The 26,404-nt window shown below is 38.1% G+C and overlaps 1 protein-coding gene across 1 annotated transcript in view; it reads right to left on the bottom strand.

Annotated features, from left to right (window-relative positions):
* Positions 1 to 26,404, bottom strand: part of LOC117336009 (tRNA (guanine-N(7)-)-methyltransferase non-catalytic subunit wdr4-like) — a 151,600-nt gene that overhangs the window by 16,312 nt on the left and 108,884 nt on the right. The window contains exon 4 of the mRNA XM_033896330.1: positions 391 to 580. Coding sequence (XP_033752221.1) covers positions 391 to 580 — 190 coding nt within the window. The remainder of the gene's footprint in view (positions 1 to 390; positions 581 to 26,404) is intronic.

Below are 26,404 nucleotides of genomic sequence, written 5' to 3'. Positions count from 1 at the left end.
TCTAGAGCTTTTCAAGAAATAGTAATAAAAATATTTAAATCTCAAAATTCAAGATGGCCTTCTGTAGGCCATTTTGTTTTCCTAATCAAAAATCACAATTAGTTTGGCACAACTATGGGAACCTAAAGGTGAAGTTTGAGAAATATAGGGAAATATGGACGGACTGTAGACCACGGACATAGGGTGATTTGAATAGCCAACCAGCTGATGATGTTTGGCTAAAAACCATTCATTTTAACAAGGGTATTGCAGATGATTTAAGGGAGAAATCTGGATATTATTGCACAAATATCTGAATTACTCTCTACGGATTTCACAATGAATTATTTGTTTCTAAAACATGATAAAATTATATACATGTAGATTATAGAAGGTTTGAGGATAGCATACCACATCCAGCAACATAGAGAGGTGTCCAAGCATGAGTTGTGCCCCTTTGTTATCATCTTCAGACTTAGAGTTTTGTTTTGTGTCCTCATCTCTTACTTTATATCGGTACACGTCCCCAGTTTTGTCTGCGACAAGAACATGGAGTTCGTCTTGGGTAAAGGTCACGGCTGTACAACGCCGAGGGAGCTCTCTACAACATTCAAATGATTTAAAACAAAATTAAAGATTTGCCTTCAGTAAAAGAATAGCGAATCTATATCTGGTTGTGATGTTGGCACTGATCAATGTTCCTTTAGTACACTTCAGCCCTTTTGTTTGTAAGACTAATGATGTGGGGCTGAGGGGTAGGGGTGAGGGTAAGAGTTGGGGGGTGAGGGGTGGAGGGTGAGGGGTGGAGGGTGAGGAGTGGGGATAAGGGGTGGGGTGAGGGATGAAGGGTGATGGGTGGGGGATAGGGATGGGGGGTGAGGAATGGGGGTGAGAAGTGGGGGATAGGAATGGGGGTGAGGGGTGGGGGATGAGGGTGGAGGATGAGGAATGGGGGTGAGGGGTGGGGGATGAGGGTGGGGGATGAGGGATGGGGGTGAGGGGTGGGGGATTAGGGGTGGGGGAAGGATGGTGGGGAGGGATGGAGGGTGAGGGGTGGAGGATGGAAGGTGAGGGGTGAGGGGTGGCGGGTGTTGGAGTTGATGGGGCTCCAGAAGAGATTTTCCAATGATGTTTTTATCTTTGTTTTACATATGGACATGTTGAGAAAATACAATCTGAAATCAAATTTACATACAAATCCAAACAACCTGGAAAAGTGAAAACTACAGAATCATAAATTATTTTTACGATTTTATGAATTGACCAAAAAAGAATGGCAAAAACTGTAACATTGTATTCAAGATCATATTTAGTATTGATAGGGTTTGACACCATCAGTTCTAAATTTAAACATTATCAGGAGATGAATAGCTCCCTCTGCTGGCTAGACCTGGACATATAGTCCTTATATCTGATATCACTATAATGTACTACGGCCATAGACATGTTGACCCTTACATGACCTCAACAACCCCTAAAAGTGCTAGTCAGGCACTAAACCTTCATCAATTATAGATTTCAGACAGGAACAGTTCCTTAACACGTTAACATTGTCAGACCGGCATATCAACTTATCATGTAGATTTCATCCATCTTTTCTTTTTTTTGGAAACAAGTGTCACAAGGGGCCTGTAATGCTTATCCTATCTGTATGTATAGTGATGCCTGTGAAAAGGCTATGTTTCATAAGATGATGTTGTTTGAATTTATTGATAAATAACTGGTTGATGCTTGTGCCTTATGAATGTGGATCACACATATTCATTTAGACAAGCTTGATAGCTTTTATTTTAGTTAGCTATAAGTTTCACAACACTACTTTAGGCATTACAATGCATTAGAGGAAGTTGTTTAAAAAAAAAAGAATTAAATACATTTCATTCCTTGGAATTGAAATTTCAAGGTTGACAGCTTTTATACCAGTTATCTATAAGCTCCATAATACTACTCTCAGCATTATGGTGCATTAGAGAAAGATCTTAAAACAAAAAAAATTAAATGCATTTTATTCCTTTGACTTTAGGTTTCAAGGTCATTGAACATTCAACAAGTAAAACATTCCCAATGCCAAAAAGCTGAATCTAATGCCTTATAGTTCTTCTGAATTTTTTCTTCAATGAAAAAGACAGATATGCTATAACATTTATCTCACAAATATCAAAACCTAAAAGAACAATTTCTGAGATATCTTTCCTTCTAAGGAAAATTACTAAACATTGCTCAAGTGATGGCTGTCAAGGAAACATGGCAAGATTTGTAAACAAATTATATCTCAGTAATCCATTGAAGAGTTCTGATTTAATTTTTGAAGTTAAATTTCAGATAACAGAATAAAGGCTTCTACAAGAATGTAAAATTATAAACAACCAGAAGCTAAATTTCAGATAGAGGCCAAGCTTGCAATGTAACCAAGATGATAATGGTTTGTTCATTTGCTGGGTTTATAAGCTGATAAACCCAGCAAACAGCCTTGAACAACCAGATTAATTTTTAGGCAGGGTCCCCTTGTAGTAGTCAGTGACTACCTCATTGAACATCAAACTGGAGGCCTGTCACATGCCACCCAGATCAATAAGGTTAAAGTGTCTTGCCCAAGGACACAACCATGACAGCACAGACTGGCCCGTTTCTCAGCTTCCCAGAAACACAAACCTACACAGGTAGGGGGCGTCGAACCACGCACCTTAGACCTTCACCTGAGGTTACGTCACCAGCGCTCTAACTGATGAAGCTATCATGACCCCCATAATGGATGATAATGGAACAGTAAACATGAGTAGAATCTTTGTCATATAGATGTTTGAATGGCTAGTGTGAAAGTAAGGGTAATCAAAGCCTTGTTATAACTTTGACCAATGTTTATACACCGACCATTGTTTAGTCCTCTCCTGAGTTACTTGTAACAGTCAGTGGTAAAGTACATTGTTGGTGTTGTTACATGTCCAGTGATCCTAACCAAAGCTAAATCACATAACAGCGCAGTAGGTCTAGGTTAATTCTTATCTCTTAAACAGGACAATAGTTCACTCCAGCTTTTACCAAACGCTGTAGCCTGTATTAGTCCTTACACAGACATCTTAATGTTCTTTCTGATCTGTAGATACAGGCAGGAGAGAAAAGACTACAAAAAGACTTCCTGTCAAATTCAGACCGCACAAAAGGACAAACAAAATCTATCAAAAATCACATTTTGACAGATGTTAGGAGAATGAGAAATATATTACGCCTATCTAAACAGACACTGATATTGGTAATGCTTTGAGAGAATGAAATATTTCATTGAAGTGCTTCAACATACACAATAGGGAATCAAGGGAAACCTATATATCTGAAATTTGACATCAATTCAATACATTTTTTATAACTAGTCATTACAATTATTAATTATTTAATGGTAGGAGGGTCATGGATGAAATATGATTATTTGATGGTTTGCAAAACAGAAAAGAAAAAGGGGAAAAAATGGAAAAAAAAAAGAAAAATGAAAAAGCAAATATGAGCATAACAGTACATCTGTAGTACATTTCATTTTCCTGTTGATGTCACAAATATTGATGCACTTCCTATACAGCAGGCTTAAAGTCATGTAAACTAAAATTAAACCTCATTCATCTATTTTCTCCTTTTTTTTCATAATTGCTACCTTCCCCATAGCAATTATACAAGTTATATATCAGAGTTATTTAATGAAATGTATTGTCATTAAACTGGAGGTTTAATCATGTATATCACTTCAGTTAATTTGCACAAAGTAATCAACTTGTACTTTTATTTTGAGGTGACCTTGACCTTTGAGTTAGGTGTACCATGTGATGAATGGTTTCCATAGCAACCGATTCTAAAAAGGTACAAACAGGTACTAAACCCAAATGGAAATGAAAATTAATTACAAAACTCAGTGAATTGAATATTTCTTTCTAGCAAAAAACTTAAAATTCAGCATTTATTTATTTATCAGCCTACCAAACTGGGGTGTAAGTGATCAGAGTTTGCCTTTTCTCTCTCATCACATGCTCCATTCTTTCTATGGAAATGGAGGATAAAAAACGCATGAGTAATAGACGTAGGAATTAGTAAGGATGTCATCCGACTGCTGGTAGATTACCAGACATCTTTCATTCTGTTGTTTTTACCGACACTCGCATCTTGATGAGAAATTGGTGTACAAAAGGTATTTGTATTTAATGATCGAAAATCAACATCCTCCCCTGGGACCAGAGAGATCCATTTTCAGTGATTATACATCAGGGGGACAGATCACATCATCTCGTTCTCTACAATGTTTCATGTACGTCAAACATTTCTACGACCATGCTACATTTCTGTTTACACTCCTGCCGAATCCTGTAGAATGATAAATTTATTGTGTTACCTTCTTTCACGTTTTACAGAATGCATGAGATTTATTTCCTAGTCTGCTGGTTCTACCTAAAAGCTGGAAGATATACTCTTCGCTGAGGGAGAGGTTCACAGTTCTGAGACGAAGTTCATTAACTTTGTTAATAAAATACATTGGAAACATTCACAAAGTACCAAATCACAAAAAACGGACCAACATCCTGCATCAATTTACCCATAATGCTATGCTTTATAATCTTGTTACCAGAAGCACGGCAAGCAATTATTTTAAAACTTCAGACAGGGTAACTTGAAATTTCAATTACAAAACCCTCTTTTTTAAATTCACATCTTTTAAAATGTGAGTACTCCACCAGAGATAAGCTATCCAGTGAAATATCTAACGTCTATAATGGCATTACAACGACGACAAATTTTTGTTAATTATAGTGGCAATATCTAAAATATACCGAAGGGTTGTCATGGAGACCAGGTCACGGAGACTGTGTCAAATGCTACTTTGGTATACCAAGCCAACTTCCGATAATATAACATTGTCAGTGAACTAGATCTTCATTTGAACTGGCCTTGTTAACATCTACTTTAATCGTTATTGATATGACAATTTCAGTAAATGAAAAATTTATTTAAACCCTATGACACCTCAGTAAATCAGATAGTTATTCAACCTCTGTTAATATGATAACACCCCCCCCCCTCCGGATAAAACCAGAAACCTTCTAACCTTTATTTATATGAGACTTAAAAGCGTAAACTAGATATTTATTCAAACCTTTGTTAAACATTTATAAAATCTCATCATCACACACATGCATACAACCATTAGTCCTATTTAACCAAACAAATAAAACAATAGATAAAGAAACAGAAACTAAGAACATCTCAATTACAACGAAAATGGAAACTTCTATCAAATTTACGCATTTCACATCAGCAGGCATCCAAACTAACTTTAAAAGTTATGAATTCCGCTACAGTGACGGAGGAGCTGTTTCCATGGTTTCGGCATTGCAGCCATTAATGATGCAGAAGATGAACTTTAAGAAAACCGTCTCTGCTTTAAACACCTGAGTCGTAATCTAGGGATGGTCAATTATTGACAGGTACGACACCTAGTGGAGATTTACTTCGGAGGGACAAACACATGATAACACTAGAGAAAACACCTCCTATCCCATGATAACAGCTCGTTGTTTTATAACGACTGTACGATGTACTTTTTTGCCGATTTCTAATTTACGTCCGTGAATAATAAACTACTCGATTAATTCCGCCCTTTCTAAGTACTATAACTTCTTTATATAACTGTGCTAGACTGATAATGATGTTGACTGATGTTAGTAAGAATGTATTTCAGTCTTACATTCATCCTATAGTACACATTAAAGAATCTGTCTGCAGTGGCCACCGAGATGTCACCTGTATACAGTGGCCACTGAAATATCCCCTGTCTACAGTGGCCACTGAAATGTCACCTGTCTACAGTGGTCACAGAGATGTCACCTGTCTACAGTGGCCACTGAAATGTCACCTATCTACAGTGGCCATCAAGATGTTACCTGTCTACAGTGGCCACTGAAATATCCCCTGTCTACAGTGGCCACTGAAATGTCACCTGTTGACAGTGGCCACCGATATGTCACCTGTCTACAGTGGCCACCGAGATGTTACCTGTCTACAGTGGCCACTGAAATGTCACCTGTCTACAGTGGCCACTGAAATATCACCTGTCTACAGTGGCCACTATAATATCACCTGTCTACAGTGGCCATTGAAATATCACCTGTCTACAGTGGCCACCAAGATGTCACCTGTCTACAGTGGCCATTGAAATATCACCTGTCTACAGTGGCCATTGAAATGTCACATGTCTACAGTGGCCACCGAGATGTCACCTGTCTACAGTGGCCATTGAAATATCACCTGTCTGCAGTGGCCATTGAAATATCACCTGTCTACAGTGGTCACTGAGATATCATCTGTCTATAATATATCTACCTGTCTACAGTGGCCACTGAAATATCTTCTGTCTATCTAGGCCACTGAGATGTCACCTGTCTATAACCTCTACCTGCCTACAGTGGCCACCTGTTTACAGTGTCTACCTGTCTATAGCCCAAGCATGCCTAGTGTCTACCTGTCTATAGCATATACCTGCCTACAGCTGCCACCTGCATATAGCCTAAACCTGCCTACAGTGTCAACCTGTCTATAGTATTAACTTGACTAGTGTCTGCCTGTCTAAAGTGTCTACCTGTCTAAAGTGTCTACCTGTCTAAAGTGTCTACCTGTCTAAAGTGTCTACCTGTCTATAGCCTATCCTGTCTACAGTGTCTACCTGTCTATAGCATTTACCTGCCTACAGTGTCTACCTGTCTATAGCCTCTACCTGCATACAGTGTCTACCTGTCTATAGTTTCTACCTGTCTACAGTGTCTACCTGTCTACAGTGTCTAATTGTTTATAGTATCTACCTGCCTACAGTGTGTACCTGTCTATAGCCTAAACATGCCTACAGTGTGTACCTGTCTATAGCATAAACCTGCCTCCAATGTATATAGCCTCTACCTGTCTACAGTGTCTACCTGCCTACAGTGTCTACCTGTCTATAGCCTCTACCTGCCTACAGTGTCTATAGCCTCTACCTGCCTACAGTGTCTACCTGTCTTCAGCCTTAACCTGTCGACAGTGTCTACCTGCCTACAGTGTCTACCTGTCTATAGCCTCTACCTGCCTACAGTGTCTACCTGCCTATAGCATATACCTGCCTACAGTGTCTACCTGTCTATAGCATATACCTGCCTACAGTGTATACCTGTCTATATCATATACCTGTCTACAGTGTCTACCTGTCTATAGCATTAACCTGTCTACCTGTCTACAGTGTATACCTGTCTATAGCATTAACCTGTCTACCTGCCTACAGTGTATACCTACCTATAGCCTAAACCTGCCTACAGTGTCTACCTGTCTATAGCATATACCTGCCTACAGTGTCTAACTGTCTATAGCATTAACCTGCCTACAGTGTCTACCTGTCTATAGCCTAAACCTGTCTACAGTGTCTACCTGTCTATAGCCTAAACCTGCCTACAGTGTCTACCTGTCTATAGCCTTAATCTGTCTACAGTGTCTACCTGTCTATAGCTTAAACCTGCCTATAGTGTCTACCTGTCTATAGCCTAAACCTGCCTACATATGCCATATATTCACCTGGTTAATTACTCAATCTGTCTCCAGTGGCCACCTGCCTACAATGACCACCTGTCTACAGTGTCTACCTGTATATAGCCTAAACCTGCCTACATATGCCACATGTTTATATTTTCACCTGGTTAATTACTCAACCTGTATCTAGTGGCCACCTGCCTACAGTGACCACCTGCATACAGTGGCCAAATGCATACAGTGGCCACATGCATACAGTGACCACCTGCCTACAGTGACCACCTGTCCTACTTCACCACCTGAACAGGTGATGACCAGTTTATACTAACTATCTTAATTACAGTGATCTGGATCTACATCATAATGACAACAACAAGCATGTCAAAACCTGTGTATATTGGTCACCTGTTAAAACTTGACATTTTCCTACAGTAGGTACAGGTTTTCACCTGTCAAGGAACCTGGACTTACTTGCCACCTGTCTGAAACAACCAACTTTATATATGTTCAGCAAGCTCTACAAAAACCTTCTTTACATATAGAGAAACTGTGTTTTTTACTTGTCTACAATGGTCTTCTGTTGATCTATATTGACTACCTGTATAAAATGTTCACCAGACAACTATTTAATTGAAAGCATAGAATAAGTTCTGTATACAAATTATCAGTTATAAATTTGCTGCTTTCATACATAAAGCAGAATTCACAATATTCTTCTAATTAAAAAAAAAAAGTTTTAAAGTGCTTGTCTGCCTTATTTATCTTCACATAAATCTTTTTTTCTTTTTTTCCCAGGAAGAACTGCTTAAAATAATAATGACATCAGCTTTGAAGACAGGACTAAATAATGCTACAATATCTTCTACATTCTCTGGCTTATATCCGCAGTTACCTCCCTTAGTATGTAGAGCCAGCATTAGGTACAACTCGGATTCAATCGGCTTCAAATATGTAACAGTTCTTGTATGTCATAGCAGTTCTTCTGGTTTACTTTAAATTTCTTACATGCGGAAAAGAATTAGACTCAAATTTAAAACACAGAAATATTTATGTCTTTAATTTTCCGGTTTTCTAATTTATTTTCCTTAAAAAAATTAGTCAATTAATTGGAATAATTTTTAAACATCCAGTATCCCTGAAATTGAACATAAGTAATTACATTACTGTACTATGAAATTTTTATATATTTCTTTTTTAACAATGTAGCTATAATTATAACACCCCTACCTCATATTCTGCCAGATAATTAACATACAGGAATTGTCTAAACCAACCACATAATGGACCAATTTAAAAAAAAAAATTCCAATGAGAAAATGATTTCAGGCAGTGAAAATTGAGTTTATAAAAAATATGTAAGTTTCTTTTTACATTCATTCTATAATGAATATTATTTGCCAGGTCATCATTAGATTCATGTTATGACAATGGCCAATTGGACACGACTGACCGTTCCTGAAAGATGTTTTTATTTGAAAAAGCATTATGGTCTAAACAATTAAGTAAAAGTTGACTTTTCATGAGCTTATACTCAATAATATTAAGATTATGCTTAAATGGATAAGTTGAAAAGGTGTTTTCACATTCCATTTTATAATTATGATATTGTATAACTTTGCTAAAGGTAAACTTTTTACATTTTTTTTCCCAAATAGCAAAACCTTCATTCTACTTATTTTTAATCAATTTTTTTCTCACATGAAAAAGAAAAAAATTGATATATTAGATAGAAATCGGAAAATTCAATAAATAATCATCGACATATACACTACATGTACGGAGACATTTCTTGTTATGATGACAATGTTGTAAATCAATAAATCAGAACTTGTACAGCTACAGAGTTCACAGAATGGGATTCCCCATTTCGGGAAAAAAATATGTTTATTTATGTGCAACAGAAAAATTACCAATTTTTTTTTTTTTTACGCAATATATCCTAAAACATATTTGCAAAGCGGACCTGTCAGCCATATCTCACGACCATTACATCAATAACGACCGTCTGTAACTGCTACACGATTGTCTGTTAAGGCTACATTTTACTTATTAGTCTCTGGTGTATTGTAAACAGCTACTGTCGATTCTCGTGTATATACAGTAAAACACCTGTCCGTTATAAGTTAAATGACACTGTGCATTCTACATTTTGCCACTTATACTTACTCTTGATGTAAGTTAAAATTTTTAAGTTTTAGAAATAATAATAAAGTTTTATTTCAACTCTAGAAAAAAAAAACACATGATGCTTTCCCATTGATAGCTTCTGGTTATTTATTTATTTATTTATTTATTTATTTGGTCACTGTGAAGACATTTATAAAGAACAAGCATTTATTTATTTAGTCATGACCTTTATAAAGAATGGAGAATCCATTTATCCATTTTCATTTATTTACTCATTCAGGTACCAGTGGGGTATACAAGCAACAATTAAGGTATTTATTTATTTACTTTTTATTTATTTTTTTAGTTTGGACATTTATAAAGAATGGGGCATTTAATTTTCCTTGGTACTAAGGAACAGTAACAAACAAACTTTAAGCTTTTTTTTTTACATTTAATTTAAAATAATCTTAGTGATGGTTATTTCAGCAATGTTTATGAAACCAACAATCATTTCCACACAGTAATTGTCATAGATTTCAATAAAATAACATAATTTCCCTTTGTTACTTGACAAAAAACATATATCAACCACATTTTAACATACTTCTTACAAATATCAACAACATTTCAAACAAAAGTGTCGGCATGCTGTACGTATGACTCTTTGGTAAAGACGTTGGACGAACTTCCACTTGCAACGAGGTGAGAAGACAGGTAGACTTAACGAGGGGTACTAAACACTGCCACGTCACACCCACTGTCAGGACATGACGTCATATCTCACCTTTACATCAGACTTACAACTACATGGTATGGCGTGCCGAAGGACACACAGACAGACAAATAGTGACCACGGAAGGTGCTTTGCCTTGCACCAGCATAGGGCCATTTGTTATACTTACGTCGAGCAAATGATGTTGAGAGCCCGGAATAGCCAACTAATTATGGTACGAGTTCACTCGCCATAAAAAGCTTGTCTGCTACTTCCCTCGAACTGACCCTTTGCCAACACATGCCTGTTTTTGGCAGCCCTCCACACAAGGGATTCCTCATTGTCATGATTGGGGCAGAAATAATTGTCTCACTACATTCCTGTCTTTGTAATTCAGTGTTTGTTTTGGCGTGATATTTAGGTGTTTTACGTGGACGTTAAGTGAGAACCTTACACATTTAAGAAATACTGGAATCTGTTGTAGGATTAAAATTGCATATCTACCAAATTGGACATCATTATTAGTGGTAAACAATGGATATGGATGAACCATTAGTGGTTACCCGTATATGGATGAACCATTAGTGGTTACCTGGGATATGGCTGAACCATTAGTGGTTACCAGTTATATGGGCGAACCATTAGTGGTTACCAGGTACATGGGTGAACCATTAGTGGTTACCAGTTATGTGGGTGAACCTTTAGTGGTTACCAGGTATATGGGTGAACCATTAGTGGTTACCAGTTATATGGGTGAACCATTAGTGGTTACCAGGTACATGGGTGAACCATTAGTGGTTACCAGATATATGGGTGAACCATTAGTGGTTACCAGGTATATGGGTGAACCTTTAGTGGTTACCAGGTACATGGGTGAACCATTAGTGGTTACCAGGTACATGGGTGAACCATTAGTGGTTACCAGTTATATGGGTGAACCATTAGCGGTTACCAAGTATATGGGTGAACCATTAGTGGTTACCTGGGATATGGCTGAACCATTAGTGGTTACCAGTTATATGGGCGAACCATTAGTGGTTACCAGGTATATGGGTGAACCTTTAGTGGTTACCAGGTACATAGGTGAACCATTAGTGGTTACCAGTTATATGGGTGAACCATTAGTGGTTACCAGGTATATGGGCAAACCATTAGTGGTTACCAGGTACATGGGTGAACCATTAGTGGTTACCAAGTATATGGGTGAACCTTTAGTGGTTACCAGGTATATGGGTGAACCTTTAGTGGTTACCAGTTATATGGGTGAACCATTAGTGGTTACCAGGTATATGGGTGAACCATTAGTGGTTACCAGGTATATGGGTGAACCATTAGTGGTTACCAGGTATATGGGTGAACCTTTAGTGGTTACCAGGTATATGGGTGAACCATTAGTGGTTACCAGGTATATGGGTGAACCTTTAGTGGTTACCAGTTATATGGGTGAACCATTAGTGTTACCAGTTATTTAGGTGAACCATTAGTGGTTACCAGGTATATGGGTGAACCATTAGTGGTTACCAGTTATATGGGTGAACCTTTAGTGGTTACCAGTTATATGGGTGAACCATTAGTGGTTACCAGTTATATGGGTGAACCTTTAGTGGTTACCAGGTATATGGGTGAACCTTTAGTGGTTACCAGTTATATGGGTGAACCATTAGTGGTTACCAGTTATATGGGTGAACCATTAGTGGTTACCAAGAATATGGGTGAAGCATAAGTAGTTATCAGCGATATGGATGAACCGTTTGTGGTTGCTAGGAATATGGGTGACAGGACATGAGTTGTTACCAGGGATATAGATGAACCATGAAGAGTTACAAAGGATTTGAATGAACAATGAGAAGTTACCTGGGATATGGGTGAACCATGAGAAGTTACCTGGGATATGGGTGAACCATGAGAAGTTACCTGGGATATGGGTGAACCATGAAAAGTTACCTGGGATATGGGTGAACCATGAAAAGTTACCTGGGATATGGGTGAACCATGAGAAGTTACCTGGGATATGGGTGAACCATGAAAAGTTACCTGGGATATGGGTGAACCATGAGTAGTTATGGATGCAGTAGGTATATGGATGATCCTGGGGAGAATCTTTTGCTACATGGGCTATCATTACAGTGGTTGTCAGGTACTTGGGCTAACATTACAGTGTTTGTCAGGTACATGGGCTTACATTACAGTGGTTGTCAGGTACATGGGCTAACATAACAGTGGTTGTCAGGTACATGGGCTAACATAACAGTGGTTGTCAGGTACATGGGCTATCATTACAGTGGTTGTCAGGTACATGGGCTAACATAACAGTGGTTGTCAGGTACATGGGCTATCATTACAGTGGTTGTCAGGTACTTGGGCTAACATTACAGTGTTTGTCAGGCACATGGGCTTACATTACAGTGGTTGTCAGGTACATGGGCTAACATTATAGTGATTGTCAGGTACATGGGCTATCATTACAGTGGTTGTCAGGTACATGGGCTAACATTATAGTGATTGTCAGGTACATGGGCTATCATTACAGTGGTTGTCAGGTACATGGGCTAAAATTACAGTGGTTGTCAGGTACATGGGCTAACATAACAGTGGTTGTCAGGTACATGGGCTATCATTACAGTGGTTGTCAGGTACATGGGCTAAAATTACAGTGGTTGTCAGGTACATGGGCTAACATAACAGTGGTTGTCAGGTACATGGGCTAACATAACAGTGGTTGTCAGGTACACGGGCTAACATAACAGTGGTTGTCAGGTACATGGGCTAACATTATAGTGATTGTCAGGTACACGGGCTAACATTATAGTGATTGTCAGGTACACGGGCTAACATAACAGTGGTTGTCAGGTACATGGGCTCACATTACAGTGGTTGTCAGGCACATGGGCTAACAGATTACAGTGGTTGTAAGGTACATGGGCTAACATGACAGTGGTTGTGAGGTACATGGGCTTACATTAGCGGTTGTCAGGTACATGGGCTAACATTACAGTGGTTGTCAGGTACACGGGCTCACATTAGCGGTTGTCAGGTACATGGGCTAACATTACAGTGGTTGTCAGGTACATGGGCTTACATTACAGTGGTTGTCAGGTACATGGGCTAACATTACAGTGTTTGTCAGGTACAGGGGTGATCTGATTTGGTATTTTCTTAGTTTTGTGGTGCACATAGATCTAACAAACCTGGGATATGGGTCAAATGGGTGTTCAGAATGCGAAACTGTGAGCAGGAAAAATTATCAAAATACTTCTGATATTATCACATAAAATTTGGTTACCACATAAACAATCGGGCAATACACTTGTCTATCTGATCTTTCAATGATCATGTTTTAAAAGATCACAGAATTTCACTACTTAAACATTTTTAATTTCAATTCCTATGATTTGTTTTAAAATGTTCAACAGTTTTTGTGATAATTATATAACGTTTTGATTGATTAGTATTTGACTTATAGCCTATTTCATACATCTGCTCCAATAATGATAAAATGCTTGAAAACCACCACCATATCATTATCCACAGACCGATATACACAACCACAAATGTATATGTTTCCTGGAAAACCGATGACATGTCATATATTTTATGTGTATGCTACAATCATGGTTTATTGTTGCCATGAAAAATTCTGTATTTATGATAGTATTTGGCAATGTGATATGCTGACAGCAGACAGATGGAAAACACAGGAACTTGTATAAAGTCAAAACAGGCTATACTATGTCAAAGAGTTAGATTACGGCATGGAGCTCAGGAAGACATTACACACATGTGATTCAAATATCAGCAACTCAATTCATATGCTAGATTTTCTGTCTGATCCTCTGAACTTTGACATTACACTCTACATTACATGCACCTAACTGCTGCTACAGATGTCACTGACCCTTCAGAGAGATACAAGATCCTAACAGCATCTGGCCATCTGATTCAGCCGTTACCATGGCAATGGGTGGTTGACCCTCTGGATAAAAAAATGCTGAGTTTCTTTTACTTTTGAGAAGTAACTTTTTTGTTTTTTACATAGCTCTGCATTCATTTCTTACTATTACATATTCAATTGATGATATATTGAAATGTAATTTGATACAAAGAATGCAAATTAAGAAGAAGAAGAAGAAGAAGAAGAAGAAGAAGAAGAAGAAGAAGAAGAAGAACTACTCCAGGCCAAATTTCATCAAAATCCATTCAGGTGTGGAAATGTTGATTAACAACGGACATTGTACCAAGGCATTATCTTACCAGCCCTTCAGGCAAGGTGAGTTAATAAAACAAGAGGCCCCTGGGCCTTCATAGTCATCTGAGTTTTGAAATGTTTTTGTCAATTTGCCCTTTTTTGATCTAGCCCATCAGTAGCTGCTTGGGGTCAGTCATGCCAACATTTACATACCATTTAACTGCTTTCCAAAACTGCTAATTCTAACCAAGGTAGAATTAATTCCAAAAGAAATCCAACAAATGATAGTCAAAAATGTGATTTCCTTTTATAAACTATAGTAGAGTTTATCTCCTCTCCATATAATTCACAATTTGTTGGCTATGGAAAGTCTCTGCAAAATTTCATTAAAATTTCAGGGGTTTTTGAGAAGTCAAAATGTAAACTGTTTACGGACACATGACAGACGACAACAGACCAAAGGCGATTAGAATAGGTCACTTGAGACTTTGTCTCGTGTAACCTTACAAAAAACTGCTCGTCAAAACACCAGATGGAATATAAGCTATAACAAACCCCCTTCCCTAATTACACAATGGAAATCTCTCCAAAAATAAACTGAAAGATATATTCTCTTAACGCAACATCAGACATTTCCTCAAAACAATACGCAGAAAAAAAATTAAACTACAGACGTACCCTTTAAACCAATGGCAAGAACAAAACCCCAGAGAGACATATTCCAAAACAACATCTAGAAAACTTAATCAAAGAGGAATATTACAAAACAGTAGCCAGAACACGTATCTAAAACCACCAAGAAAAAGTCATTGTTATCTTAAACAAAGAGAATAGATAAAACAAAAGACTGCAAGCCTTTCTGCACCACTACAGATAATAGAGTCTTAAAGACATGGGTCTGAGCTGAACTATAGAGTAAGATTAGGTAGACCTCCAGCAAGCTTAGGTTATACCCAACATTTTATTATGTCTTTAAATTAGGTATCCCATTACAATGGGCAATTTACCAGACTGATTTCTCTATGAAACACAACAAATCTTGTTGCACTTAATCATTGTGTCAGATATATTCCAAAAATAGCCCCACCTTAAATAACAACTTCCGGTACTTGTACAGATAACCACCATCCAACCTGTAATTTCCAAAATTCAACCGAACCTGCAATGTTTCGAAAAATACACCTATTCATTGGTTACAAATGCTGGTGTAATCCCTTAAGAGGTCAATTTAGCTTGATTCCTGGACCAAAGCCACACAGATTGGTTGCTAGGAAGCGATGGCTGTGTTTGTAGGCTAAGTAGTGGTTGCCACGGTGAGGTGTAGTGAAGTGGACACACGGTCTGTAATAAGATGTGTAGTCTGCCATGTGTACGGCCTCATATTCATCTACAGGAAATTGTTATGGCAATATTCCTCAACTACAATCTAATTGCAGAGCACACTGGGGATATCCCATCCTCTCAGCCTCGCCAACAAAAATGGCCGCTTTGTGTGGAGTAACCAAGCATTTCTTGCAAATGATAGACTTTTTGAGCAGAAACAAACATGGCTGGGTCTGCACTAAACCTAGTCAACATCAGAAACAAAAACAGAAGTCTGTTTGTAGCGGATCAGGTATAAAACAGTTTTAATCCTGACCATGGTACAAAGATGTCCCTTCAAATTTTAACTATAGCAATTACAAACAAGTATGTATGAACTGTCATATGATCCCTGAAAATTGTCCATTAATCAGGCGGCTCTAACTCTACTTTCTCTCGGTTTATTTCACAAAGTGGTTCCTATTTAAAGTTCATTCCTGGACAAATCTTTGTGTACTATAAGACTTTGTGTACTATAAGACTTTGTGTACTTATTATAAGACTTTGTGTACTATAAGACTTTGTGTACTATAAGACTTTGTGTACTATAAGACTTTGTGTACTATAAGACTTTGTAAGTTATTCGTTGAAAAAAGGATACAACAGACCTTTGGCAGGATACAACGGAAATGAGGTCAGCAGACATGAATAGTGAAAATTCATGGAGTCTCAATATTTTTTCAGTAACAAGAAGCTTTTGAGAAGAGACTATCAAATCTGTTTTAATGGCTTTTATGGGCTGGTTGCCTTTATATAGAGACTTGTTTCTATACCATGAGTTTGGGTCCAAAAAATTGGGTTTTATACACAGGTTTTTGTTACATAGAAGTGGCTGTCAGGGCAATTCTTCAGGGACTTAAATGTTTAAATCAAAGAATATGTTACTTATGCAGGATAATTTTGACAGGGATGCAATGATGATGTCACAAAGGTTCTCAGAAGTAACACTGAACAATGGACAGAAAGCTTTGTCAGAAGTGACAAGGGACAAAGGTAAATGGAACAATGGACAAAATAATTTGTCAGAAGTGACAAGGGACAAAGGTAAATGGAACAATGGACAAAATAATTTGTCAGAAGAGACAAGGGACAAAGGTAAATGGAACAATGGACAAAAGACTGTCAGAAGTGACAATGGACAAAGGACAATAAAACGATGGACAAAAGACTTTGTCAGAAGTGACAAGGGACAAATGTAAATGGAACAATGGACAAAAGACTTTGTCAGAAGTGACAATGGACAAAGGACAATAAAACAGACAAAAGACTGTCAGAAGTGACAATGGACAAAGGACAATAAAACAATGGACAAAAGACTTTGTCAGAAGTGACAAGGGACAAAGGACAATGGAACAGTAGACAAAAGCCTTTGTCAGAGGTGACAAAGGGCAACAGAAAAAAAGATACTTTATCAGGAGAAGCACAGCTTCAGGAACATGAGACAATGCCACTAGTAACAGAAGGTGTTATCACAACTGTAGGAACAGAAAGTGTTATCACAACTGTAGGAACATAAGACAAAGTCACAGGGAACAGAAGGTGTTATCACAACTGTAGGAACATAAGGTGTTATCACAACTGTAGGAACAGAAGGTGTTATCACAACTGTAGGAACAGAAGGTGTTATCACAACTGTAGGAACAGAAGGTGTTATCACAACTGTAGGAACAGAAGGTGTTATCACAACTGTAGGAACAGAAGGTGTTATCACAACTGTAGGAACAGAAGGTGTTATCACAACTGTAGGAACATAAGGTACAAAGTCACTGGGAACAGAAGGTGTTATCACAACTGTAGGAACAGAAGGTGTTATCACAACTGTAGGAACAGAAGGTGTTATCACAACTGTAGGAACAGAAGGTGTTATCACAACTGTAGGAACAGAAGGTGTTATCACAACTGTAGGAACAGAAGGTGTTATCACAACTGTAGGAACAGAAGGTGTTATCACAACTGTAGGAACATAAGACAAAGTCACTGGGAACAGAAGGTGTTATCACAACTGTAGGAACATAAGGTGTTATCACAACTGTAGGAACAGAAGGTGTTATCACAACTGTAGGAACAGAAGGTGTTATCACAACTGTAGGAACATAAGGTGTTATCACAACTGTAGGAACATAAGGTGTTATCACAACTGTAGGAACAGAAGGTGTTATCATAACTGTAGGAACAGAAGGTGTTATCATAACTGTAGGAACACAAGACAAAGTCACTGGGAACAGAAGGTGTTATCACAACTGTAGGAACAGAAGGTGTTATCACAACTGTAGGAACAGAAGGTGTTATCACAACTGTAGGAACAGAAGGTGTTATCATAACTGTAGGAACACAAGACAAAGTCACTGGGAACAGAAGGTGTTATCACAACTGTAGTAACTTAAGACAAAGTGACTGCGAACAGAAGGTGTTATCACAACTGTAGGAACAGAAGGTGTTATCACAACTGTATGAACATAAGACAAAGTCACTGGGAACAGAAGGTGTTATCACAACTGTAGTAACTTAAGACAAAGTGACTGGGAACAGAAGGTGTTATCACAACTGTAGGAACAGAAGGTGTTATCACAACTGTAGGAACAGAAGGTGTTATCACAACTGTAGGAACATAGGACAAAGTCACTGGGAACAGAAGGTGTTATCACAACTGTAGAAACAGAAGGTGTTATCACAACTGTAGGAACATGAGACAAAGTCACTAGAAACAGAAGGTGTTATCACAACTGTAGGAACAGAAGGTGTTATCACAACTGTAGGAACATGAGACAAAGTCACTGGGAACAGAAGGTGTTATCACAACTGTAGGAACAGAAGGTGTTATCACAACTGTAGGAACATAAGACAAAGTCACTAGGAACAGAAGGTGTTATCACAACTGTAGGAACAGAAGGTGTTATCATAACTGTAGGAACAGAAGGTGTTATCACAACTGTAGAAACATGAGACAAAGTCACTAGGAACAGAAGGTGTTATCACAACTGTAGGAACAGAAGGTGTTATCACAACTGTAGGAACAGAAAGTGTTATCACAACTGTAGGAACAGAAGGTGTTATCACAATGTAGGAACAGAAGGTGTTTATCACAAACTGTAGGAACATAAGACAAAGCACAAGGAACAGAAGGTGTTATCACAAACTGTAGGAACAGAAAGTGTTATCACAACTGTAGGAACAGAAGGTGTTATACAACTGTAGGAACCAGAAGGTGTTATACAACTGTAGGAACAGAAGTGTGTTATCACAACTGTAGGAACATAAGACAAAGTCACTGGGAACAGAAGGTGTTATCACAACTGTAGGAACAGAAGGTGTCATCAACAACGGTAGGAACAGAAGGTGTTATCACAAACTGTAGGAACATAAGACAAAGTCACTGGGAACAGAAGGGTTTTATCACAACTGTAGGAACATAAGACAAAGTCACAGGAACAGAAGGTGTTATCACAACCTGTAGGAACAGAAGGTGTTATCACAACTGTAGGAACAGAAGGTGTTATCACAACTGTAGGAACAGAAGGTGTTATCACAACTGTAGAACATAAGACAAAGTGACTAGGAACAGAAGGTGTTATCACAACTGTAGGAACAGAAGGTGTTATCACAACTGTAGGAACAGAAGGTGTTATCACAACTGTAGGAACAGAAGGTGTTATCACAACTGTAGGAACAGAAGGTGTTATCACAACTGTAGGAACATGAGACAAAGTCACTAGGAACAGAAGGTGTTATCACAACTGTAGGAACAGAAGGTGTTATCACAACTGTAGGAACAGAAGGTGTTATCACAACTGTAGGAACAGAAGGTGTTATCACAACTGTAGGAACATAAGACAAAGTCACTAGGAACAGAAGGTGTTATCACAACTGTAGGAACAGAAGGTGTTATCACAACTGTAGGAACAGAAGGTGTTATCACAACTGTAGGAACAGAAAGTGTTATCACAACTGTAGGAACATAGGACAAAGTCACTAGGAACAGAAGGTGTTATCACAACTGTAAGAACATAAGACAAAGTCACTAGGAACAGAAGGTGTTATCACAACTGTAGGAACAGAAGGTGTTATCACAACTGTAGGAACAGAAGGTGTTATCACAACTGTAGGAACATAAGACAAAGTCACAGGGAACAGAAGGTGTTATCACAACTGTAGGAACAGAAGGTGTTATCACAACTGTAGGAACAGAAGGTGTTATCACAACTGTAGGAACAGAAGGTGTTATCACAACTGTAGGAACAGAAGGTGTTATCACAACTGTAGGAACAGAAGGTGTTATCACAACTGTAGGAACAGAAGACAAAGTCACTAGGAACAGAAGGTGTTATCACAACTGTAGGAACAGAAGGTGTTATCACAACTGTAGGAACAGAAGGTGTTATAACAACTGTAGGAACAGAAGGTGTCATCACAACTGTAGGAACATAAGACAAAGTCACTAGGAACAGGTGTTATCACAACTGTAGGAACAGAAGGTGTTATCACAACTGTAGGAACAGAAGGTGTTATCACAACTGTAGGAACAGAAGGTGTTATCACAACTGTAGGAACATAAGACAAAGTCACTAGGATCATAAGGTGTTATCACAACTGTAGGAACAGAAGGTGTTATCAGAACTGTAGGAACAGAAGGTGTTATCACAACTGTAGGAACAGAAGGTGTTATCACAACTGTAGGAACAGAAGGTGTTATCACAACTGTAGGAACATAAGACAAAGTCACAGGGAACAGAAGGTGTTATCACAACTGTAGGAACAGAAGGTGTTATCACAACTGTAGGAACAGAAGGTGTTATCACAACTGTAGGAACATAAGACAAAGTCACTAGGAACAGAAGGTGTTATCACAACTGTAGGAACATAAGACAAAGTCACTAGGAACAGAAGGTGTTATCACAACTGTAGGAACAGAAGGTGTTATCACAACTGTAGGAACAGAAGGTGTTATCACAACTGTAGGAACAGAAAGTGTTATCACAACTGTAGGAACAGAAGGTGTTATCACAACTGTAGGAACAGAAGGTGTTATCACAACTGTAGGAACAGAAGGTGTTATCACAACTGTAGGAACAGAAGGTGTTATCACAACTGTAGGAACAGAAGGTGTTATCACAACTGTAGGAACAGAAGGTGTTATCATAACTGTAGGAACAGAAGGTGTTATCACAACTGTAGGAACAGAAAGTGTTATCACAACTGTAGGAACAGAAGGTGTTATCACAACTGTAGGAACAGAAGGTGTTATCACAACTGTAGGAACAGAAGGTGTTATCATAACTGTAGGAACAGAAGGTGTTATCACAACTGTAGGAACAGAAGGTGTTATCAGAACTGTAGGAACAGAAGGTGTTATCACAACTGTAGGAACAGAAGGTGTTATCACAACTGTAGGAACAGAAGGTGTTATCACAACTGTAGGAACAGAAGGTGTTATCACAACTGTAGGAACAGAAGGTGTTATCACAACTGTAGGAACAGAAGGTGTTATCACAACTGTAGGAACAGAAAGTGTTATCACAACTGTAGGAACAGAAAGTGTTATCATAACTGTAGGAACAGAAGGTGTCATCACAACTGTAGGAACAGAAAGTGTTATCACAACTGTAGGAACAGAAGGTGTTATCACAACTGTAGGAACAGAAAGTGTTATCATAACTGTAGGAACAGAAGGTGTTATCACAACTGTAGGAACAGAAGGTGTTATCACAACTGTAGGAACAGAAAGTGTTATCACAACTGTAGAAACATAAGACAAAGTCACAGGGAACAGAAGGTGTTATCACAACTGTAGGAACAGAAGGTGTCATCACAACTGTAGGAACAGAAGGTGTTATCACAACTGTAGGAACAGAAAGTGTTATCACAACTGTAGGAACATAAGACAAAGTCATTAGGGAAATCATTAATGGTGGAATACACAGGAATATGTCCAAAATGAAAGATGAAAAAACATCACAAGGAACAAAAGGTGTAATGTAAGATTACAATGACAAAAGAAGAAGAAAAACTTGAAATCAAGCTTCACATATTTATTTTTTTCATTTATGATCTCAATTTGTCAGTGGCAATTGCTGTAGATCCAAATGCTACAAATCCATTATTCATTTATCTGAACTCCTGCCATGTCTCCCACATAATCTGTGTGTACCTGTTGTTACCGAATAGATTACATGTTCCCTGAGTGGTTCAGATAGTTTTTTACTTGATCTAATAAAGTCCACACCTATCTTTAATACCACACTGTGTCACATAGTGACGAGAGGGAAATCCTAAATCTCTAGTTAAATATGACAAGGTGAAAACTACAATTAAGTAATACATTGTGTTTAAATAACTCTGAAATTACGACAAATAAAATTTAATCTTGTTTCGCCAAACACAACAGAGATAGGCAGGTACGCACTGCGGGTGGTTTTAGTAGAGAGACAGAAACATACGATTGACTACAGCAACAATGGACAGCATGATTGGATGTCCAGAGTTAACACATCGGTCATTTAATGTGGTCAGTGGTCGCAAACTTACTTAACACCACAGCGTCATGAAGGGCCAGTCTCTTTATCGCAAATTGCAGTCAACAGATAATACAATTAGTATGACATTTGAAGCAAACTGCTTCACAGTTCGGTGGTCAACATCCAATCAGATTGGTAGATAACGACATGATTGGCTTGGTATGCCAAGTATACCAGAGTTTTATAATGAGCTAATGAACGTCTTTCAGCCAGGGATCAATCAGCGGTCTGCGTACCTGTTCTACATAGTCACAGGTAGGGCGCACAGGTGTGATGAAGAGATTGAGACCGATATAATGATGCTATTTATCTACGAAGACTAGTTCACTGGTCACGGGTCTCAGTCGCCATACCAACTCATCCCACATGGAACCAAGAACTCCGGACAGTTCATTTGGGATAACAGATTTATCACATGGTACCATTGATAAGTCTTTCTTTATTAAAAGAAAAAATGAAATAAAAATTATTATTTCCAAGATTTGCAAGGGAAAGGTGTAAACCATTGCCTGGTATATTTACCATCCACTAAACCATATGTATAAGAAGCCTCCCTGAGAAACCAAAACAGGGAAGCAGTATTCTGACAAAACATGTAAAAACATGTATGAGGACCGTACAAACATGTACAAGGTATGTACAAACATGTATGAGTACTGTTCAAACATGTATTAGGACTGTACAAACTTGTATGAGGACTGTACAAACTTGTATGAGTACTGTACAAACATGAATGAGGACTGTACAAACATGTATGAGGACAGTTCAAACATTATGAGGACTGTACAAACATGTATGAGGACAGTTCAAACATTATGAGGGCTCTACAAACATGTATGAGGACTACAAACATGTATGAGTACTGCACAAACATGTATTAGGATTGTACAAACATGTATGAGGACTGTACAAACATGTATGAGGACTGTATAAACATGTATGAGGGCTGTACAAACATGTACGAGGACTGTACAAACATGTATGAGTACTGTACAAACATGTACGAAGACTGTACAAACTTGTATGAGGACTGTATAAACATATATGAGGACTGTACAAACATTTACGAGGACTGTACAAACATGTATGAGGACTGTACAAACATGTACGAGGACTGTACAAACATGTATGAGTACTGTATAAACATGTATGAGGGCCGTACAAACATTTATGAGGGCTGAACAAACATGTACAAAGACTGTACAAACATGTATGAGGACTGTATAAACATGTATGATGACCGTACAAACATTTATGAGGGCTGTACAAACATGTACAAGAATTGTACAAACATGTACAAGGACTGTACAAACATTTATGAGGGCGGTACAAACATGTACAAGAACTGTACAAACATGTATGAGGGATGTACAAACATGTATGAGGGATGTACAAACATGTATGAGGGATGTACAAACATGTACAAGGGCTGAACAAACTTGTATGAGGACTGTACAAACATGTATGAGGGCTGTACAAACATGTATGGGGGCTGTACAAACATGTATGAGGGGCGTACAAACATGTACAATGGGTGTACAAACATGTATGAAGACTGTACAAACATGTATGAGTGCTGTACAAACATGTATGAGGGCTGTACAAACAAGTACGAGGGCTGTATAAACATGTACGAGGGCTGTACAAACATGTTTGAGGGCTGTACAAACATGTATGATAACTGTCCAAACATGTATGAGGACTACAAACATTATGAGGACTGTACAAACATGTATGATGACTGTACAAACATGTATGAGGACTACAAACATTATGAGGACTGTACAAACATGTACGAGGTCTGTACAAACATGTATGAGTGATGTACAAACATGTATGAGGGCTGTATAAACATGTATGAGGGCTGTACAAACATGTTTGAGGGCTGTACAAACATGTATGAGTGCTGTATAAACATGTATGAGTGCTGTATAAACATGTATGAGGACCGTACAAACATGTACGAGGGCTGTACAAACATGTACAAGAACTGTACAAACATGTATGATGACTGTACAAACATGTATGAGGTCTGTACAAACATGTATGAGGTCTGCACAAACATGTATGAGGACTGTACAAACATGTACAAGGGTTGTACAAACATGTATAATGACTACAAACATGTATGATGACTGTACAAACATGTATAAGGGCTGTACAAACATGTATAAGGGCTGTACAAACATGTATGAGGTGTATACAAACATGTTTGAGGAATGTACAAACATGTATGATGACTGTACAAACATGTATGAGGGCTGTACAAACATGTATGAGGTCTGTACAAACATGTATGAGGACTGTACAAACATGTATGAGGGCTGTACAAACATGTACAAGGTGTATACAAACATTATGAGGGTTGTACAAACATGTTTGAGGGCTGTACAAACATGTATGATGACTGTACAAACATGTATGAGGGCTGTACAAACATGTATGAGTACTGTACAAACATGTATGAGTACTGTACAAACATGTATCAGGGCTACATAAACCTAGACAAGGACTACCCTTCAAACCTGGACAATGTTGTACAAACCTGGACAATGATGTACAAACCTCGACAATGATGTACAAACCTGGACAATGATGTACAAACCTCGACAATGATGTACAAACCTCGACAATGATGTACAAACCTCGACAATGATGTACAAACCTCGACAATGATGTACAAACATTTACCAGGACTTACAAAAGACACAGGTTAATACACAATGTAACATCTTTATATATAAATTGATATATTGAAATAAAGTTTAAAGCTGAGAGGCACAAATTACACAGATAAAAATGTTCAAGTTTAGAAAAAAATCAATATTGTCAATTCTCAATGTCAGCCATCTTGGAAAAGATAAAAATTCCCAATGGGAACTTAAAGATTGATGAACATGCACTTTGCAATTACACAGGTGTATTTTTTTTTTTTTTTTTTTGTTTTTTTTTACTTTATACCAAATCACTTACTGGGTATACAAATCTGCCTCATACAACATTTTTGTCTCGACTGTGATGCCAGGACGGAGTGGAAACTCACAAGGGGAGTAACAAAAGTCAAATTAAGGTTGTTTGGTGAAACTGTAACACTATACATTGTGGTTTTCCAATCAAATACACATTTGATATTGGTGTTGTGAGCAAAACAACCAAAAAATGCTGTGATCACCATCCTTACATTGAGCATCCTTTTCAAAACGGCACTGTCAGTAGTTGTCACCAAATGTAGGGTCATTTGAATACAATGGCTGATTATGCTATAGATTCCTGATAAAAAAATAAAATTTTCAACAGAGATAACGATAAAAAAAAGTGCTTAACTTACACTGTATGGTTATATTTGATCTAACTATCACAGATTTATAAATAAGATTTTCTCATTACAAATTTTGATTAAAACGCCATTTCATACAGAAAGACCGATGCCATACCCAACCCTGATACTGGGGTGATTTTATGCTGAAGGACATTTGCCATTCTAACGAACACAACCCGCATGTTTTCAATAGAAACACAACCATAGACCAGCCAGTGTCTCTCCCTTACTAGCTCTGTGGTTCCTGGTGTTTCTATTTACACTGTGTGTATTGTAGTTTTATTAATTTTATTGATTCCATACTTGAAGGGCAACTTACTCAGACATGACAATAATGTGTTAAATATGTTTGTCTAAACTAAGGTCACCTTACAGACGGAGAAGTCCCCTAGGTTACCTGTACAGACAGGAGAAGTCCCCCAAGGTAACTTGTACAGACAGGGAGAAGACCCCTAGGTTACCTGTACAGACAGGGAGAAGTCTCCCAAGGTAACTTGTACAGACAGGGAGAAGTCCCCCAAGGTAACTTGTACAGACAGGGAGAAGTCCCCTAGGTTACCTTTACAGACAGGGAGAAGTCTCCCAAGGTAACTTGTACAGACAGGGAGAAGTCCCCTAGGTTACTTTTACAGACAGGGAGAAGTCCCCCAAGGTAACTTGTACAGACAGGGAGAAGTCCCCCAAGGTAACTTGTACAG

Source organism: Pecten maximus, chromosome 10 (genome assembly GCF_902652985.1).
Source record: "Pecten maximus chromosome 10, xPecMax1.1, whole genome shotgun sequence".
Lineage (NCBI taxonomy): Eukaryota > Metazoa > Mollusca > Bivalvia > Pectinida > Pectinidae > Pecten > Pecten maximus.
The sequence above is the reverse complement of the archived record's forward strand: the minus strand, read 5'-3'. Positions and strand labels throughout refer to the sequence as shown.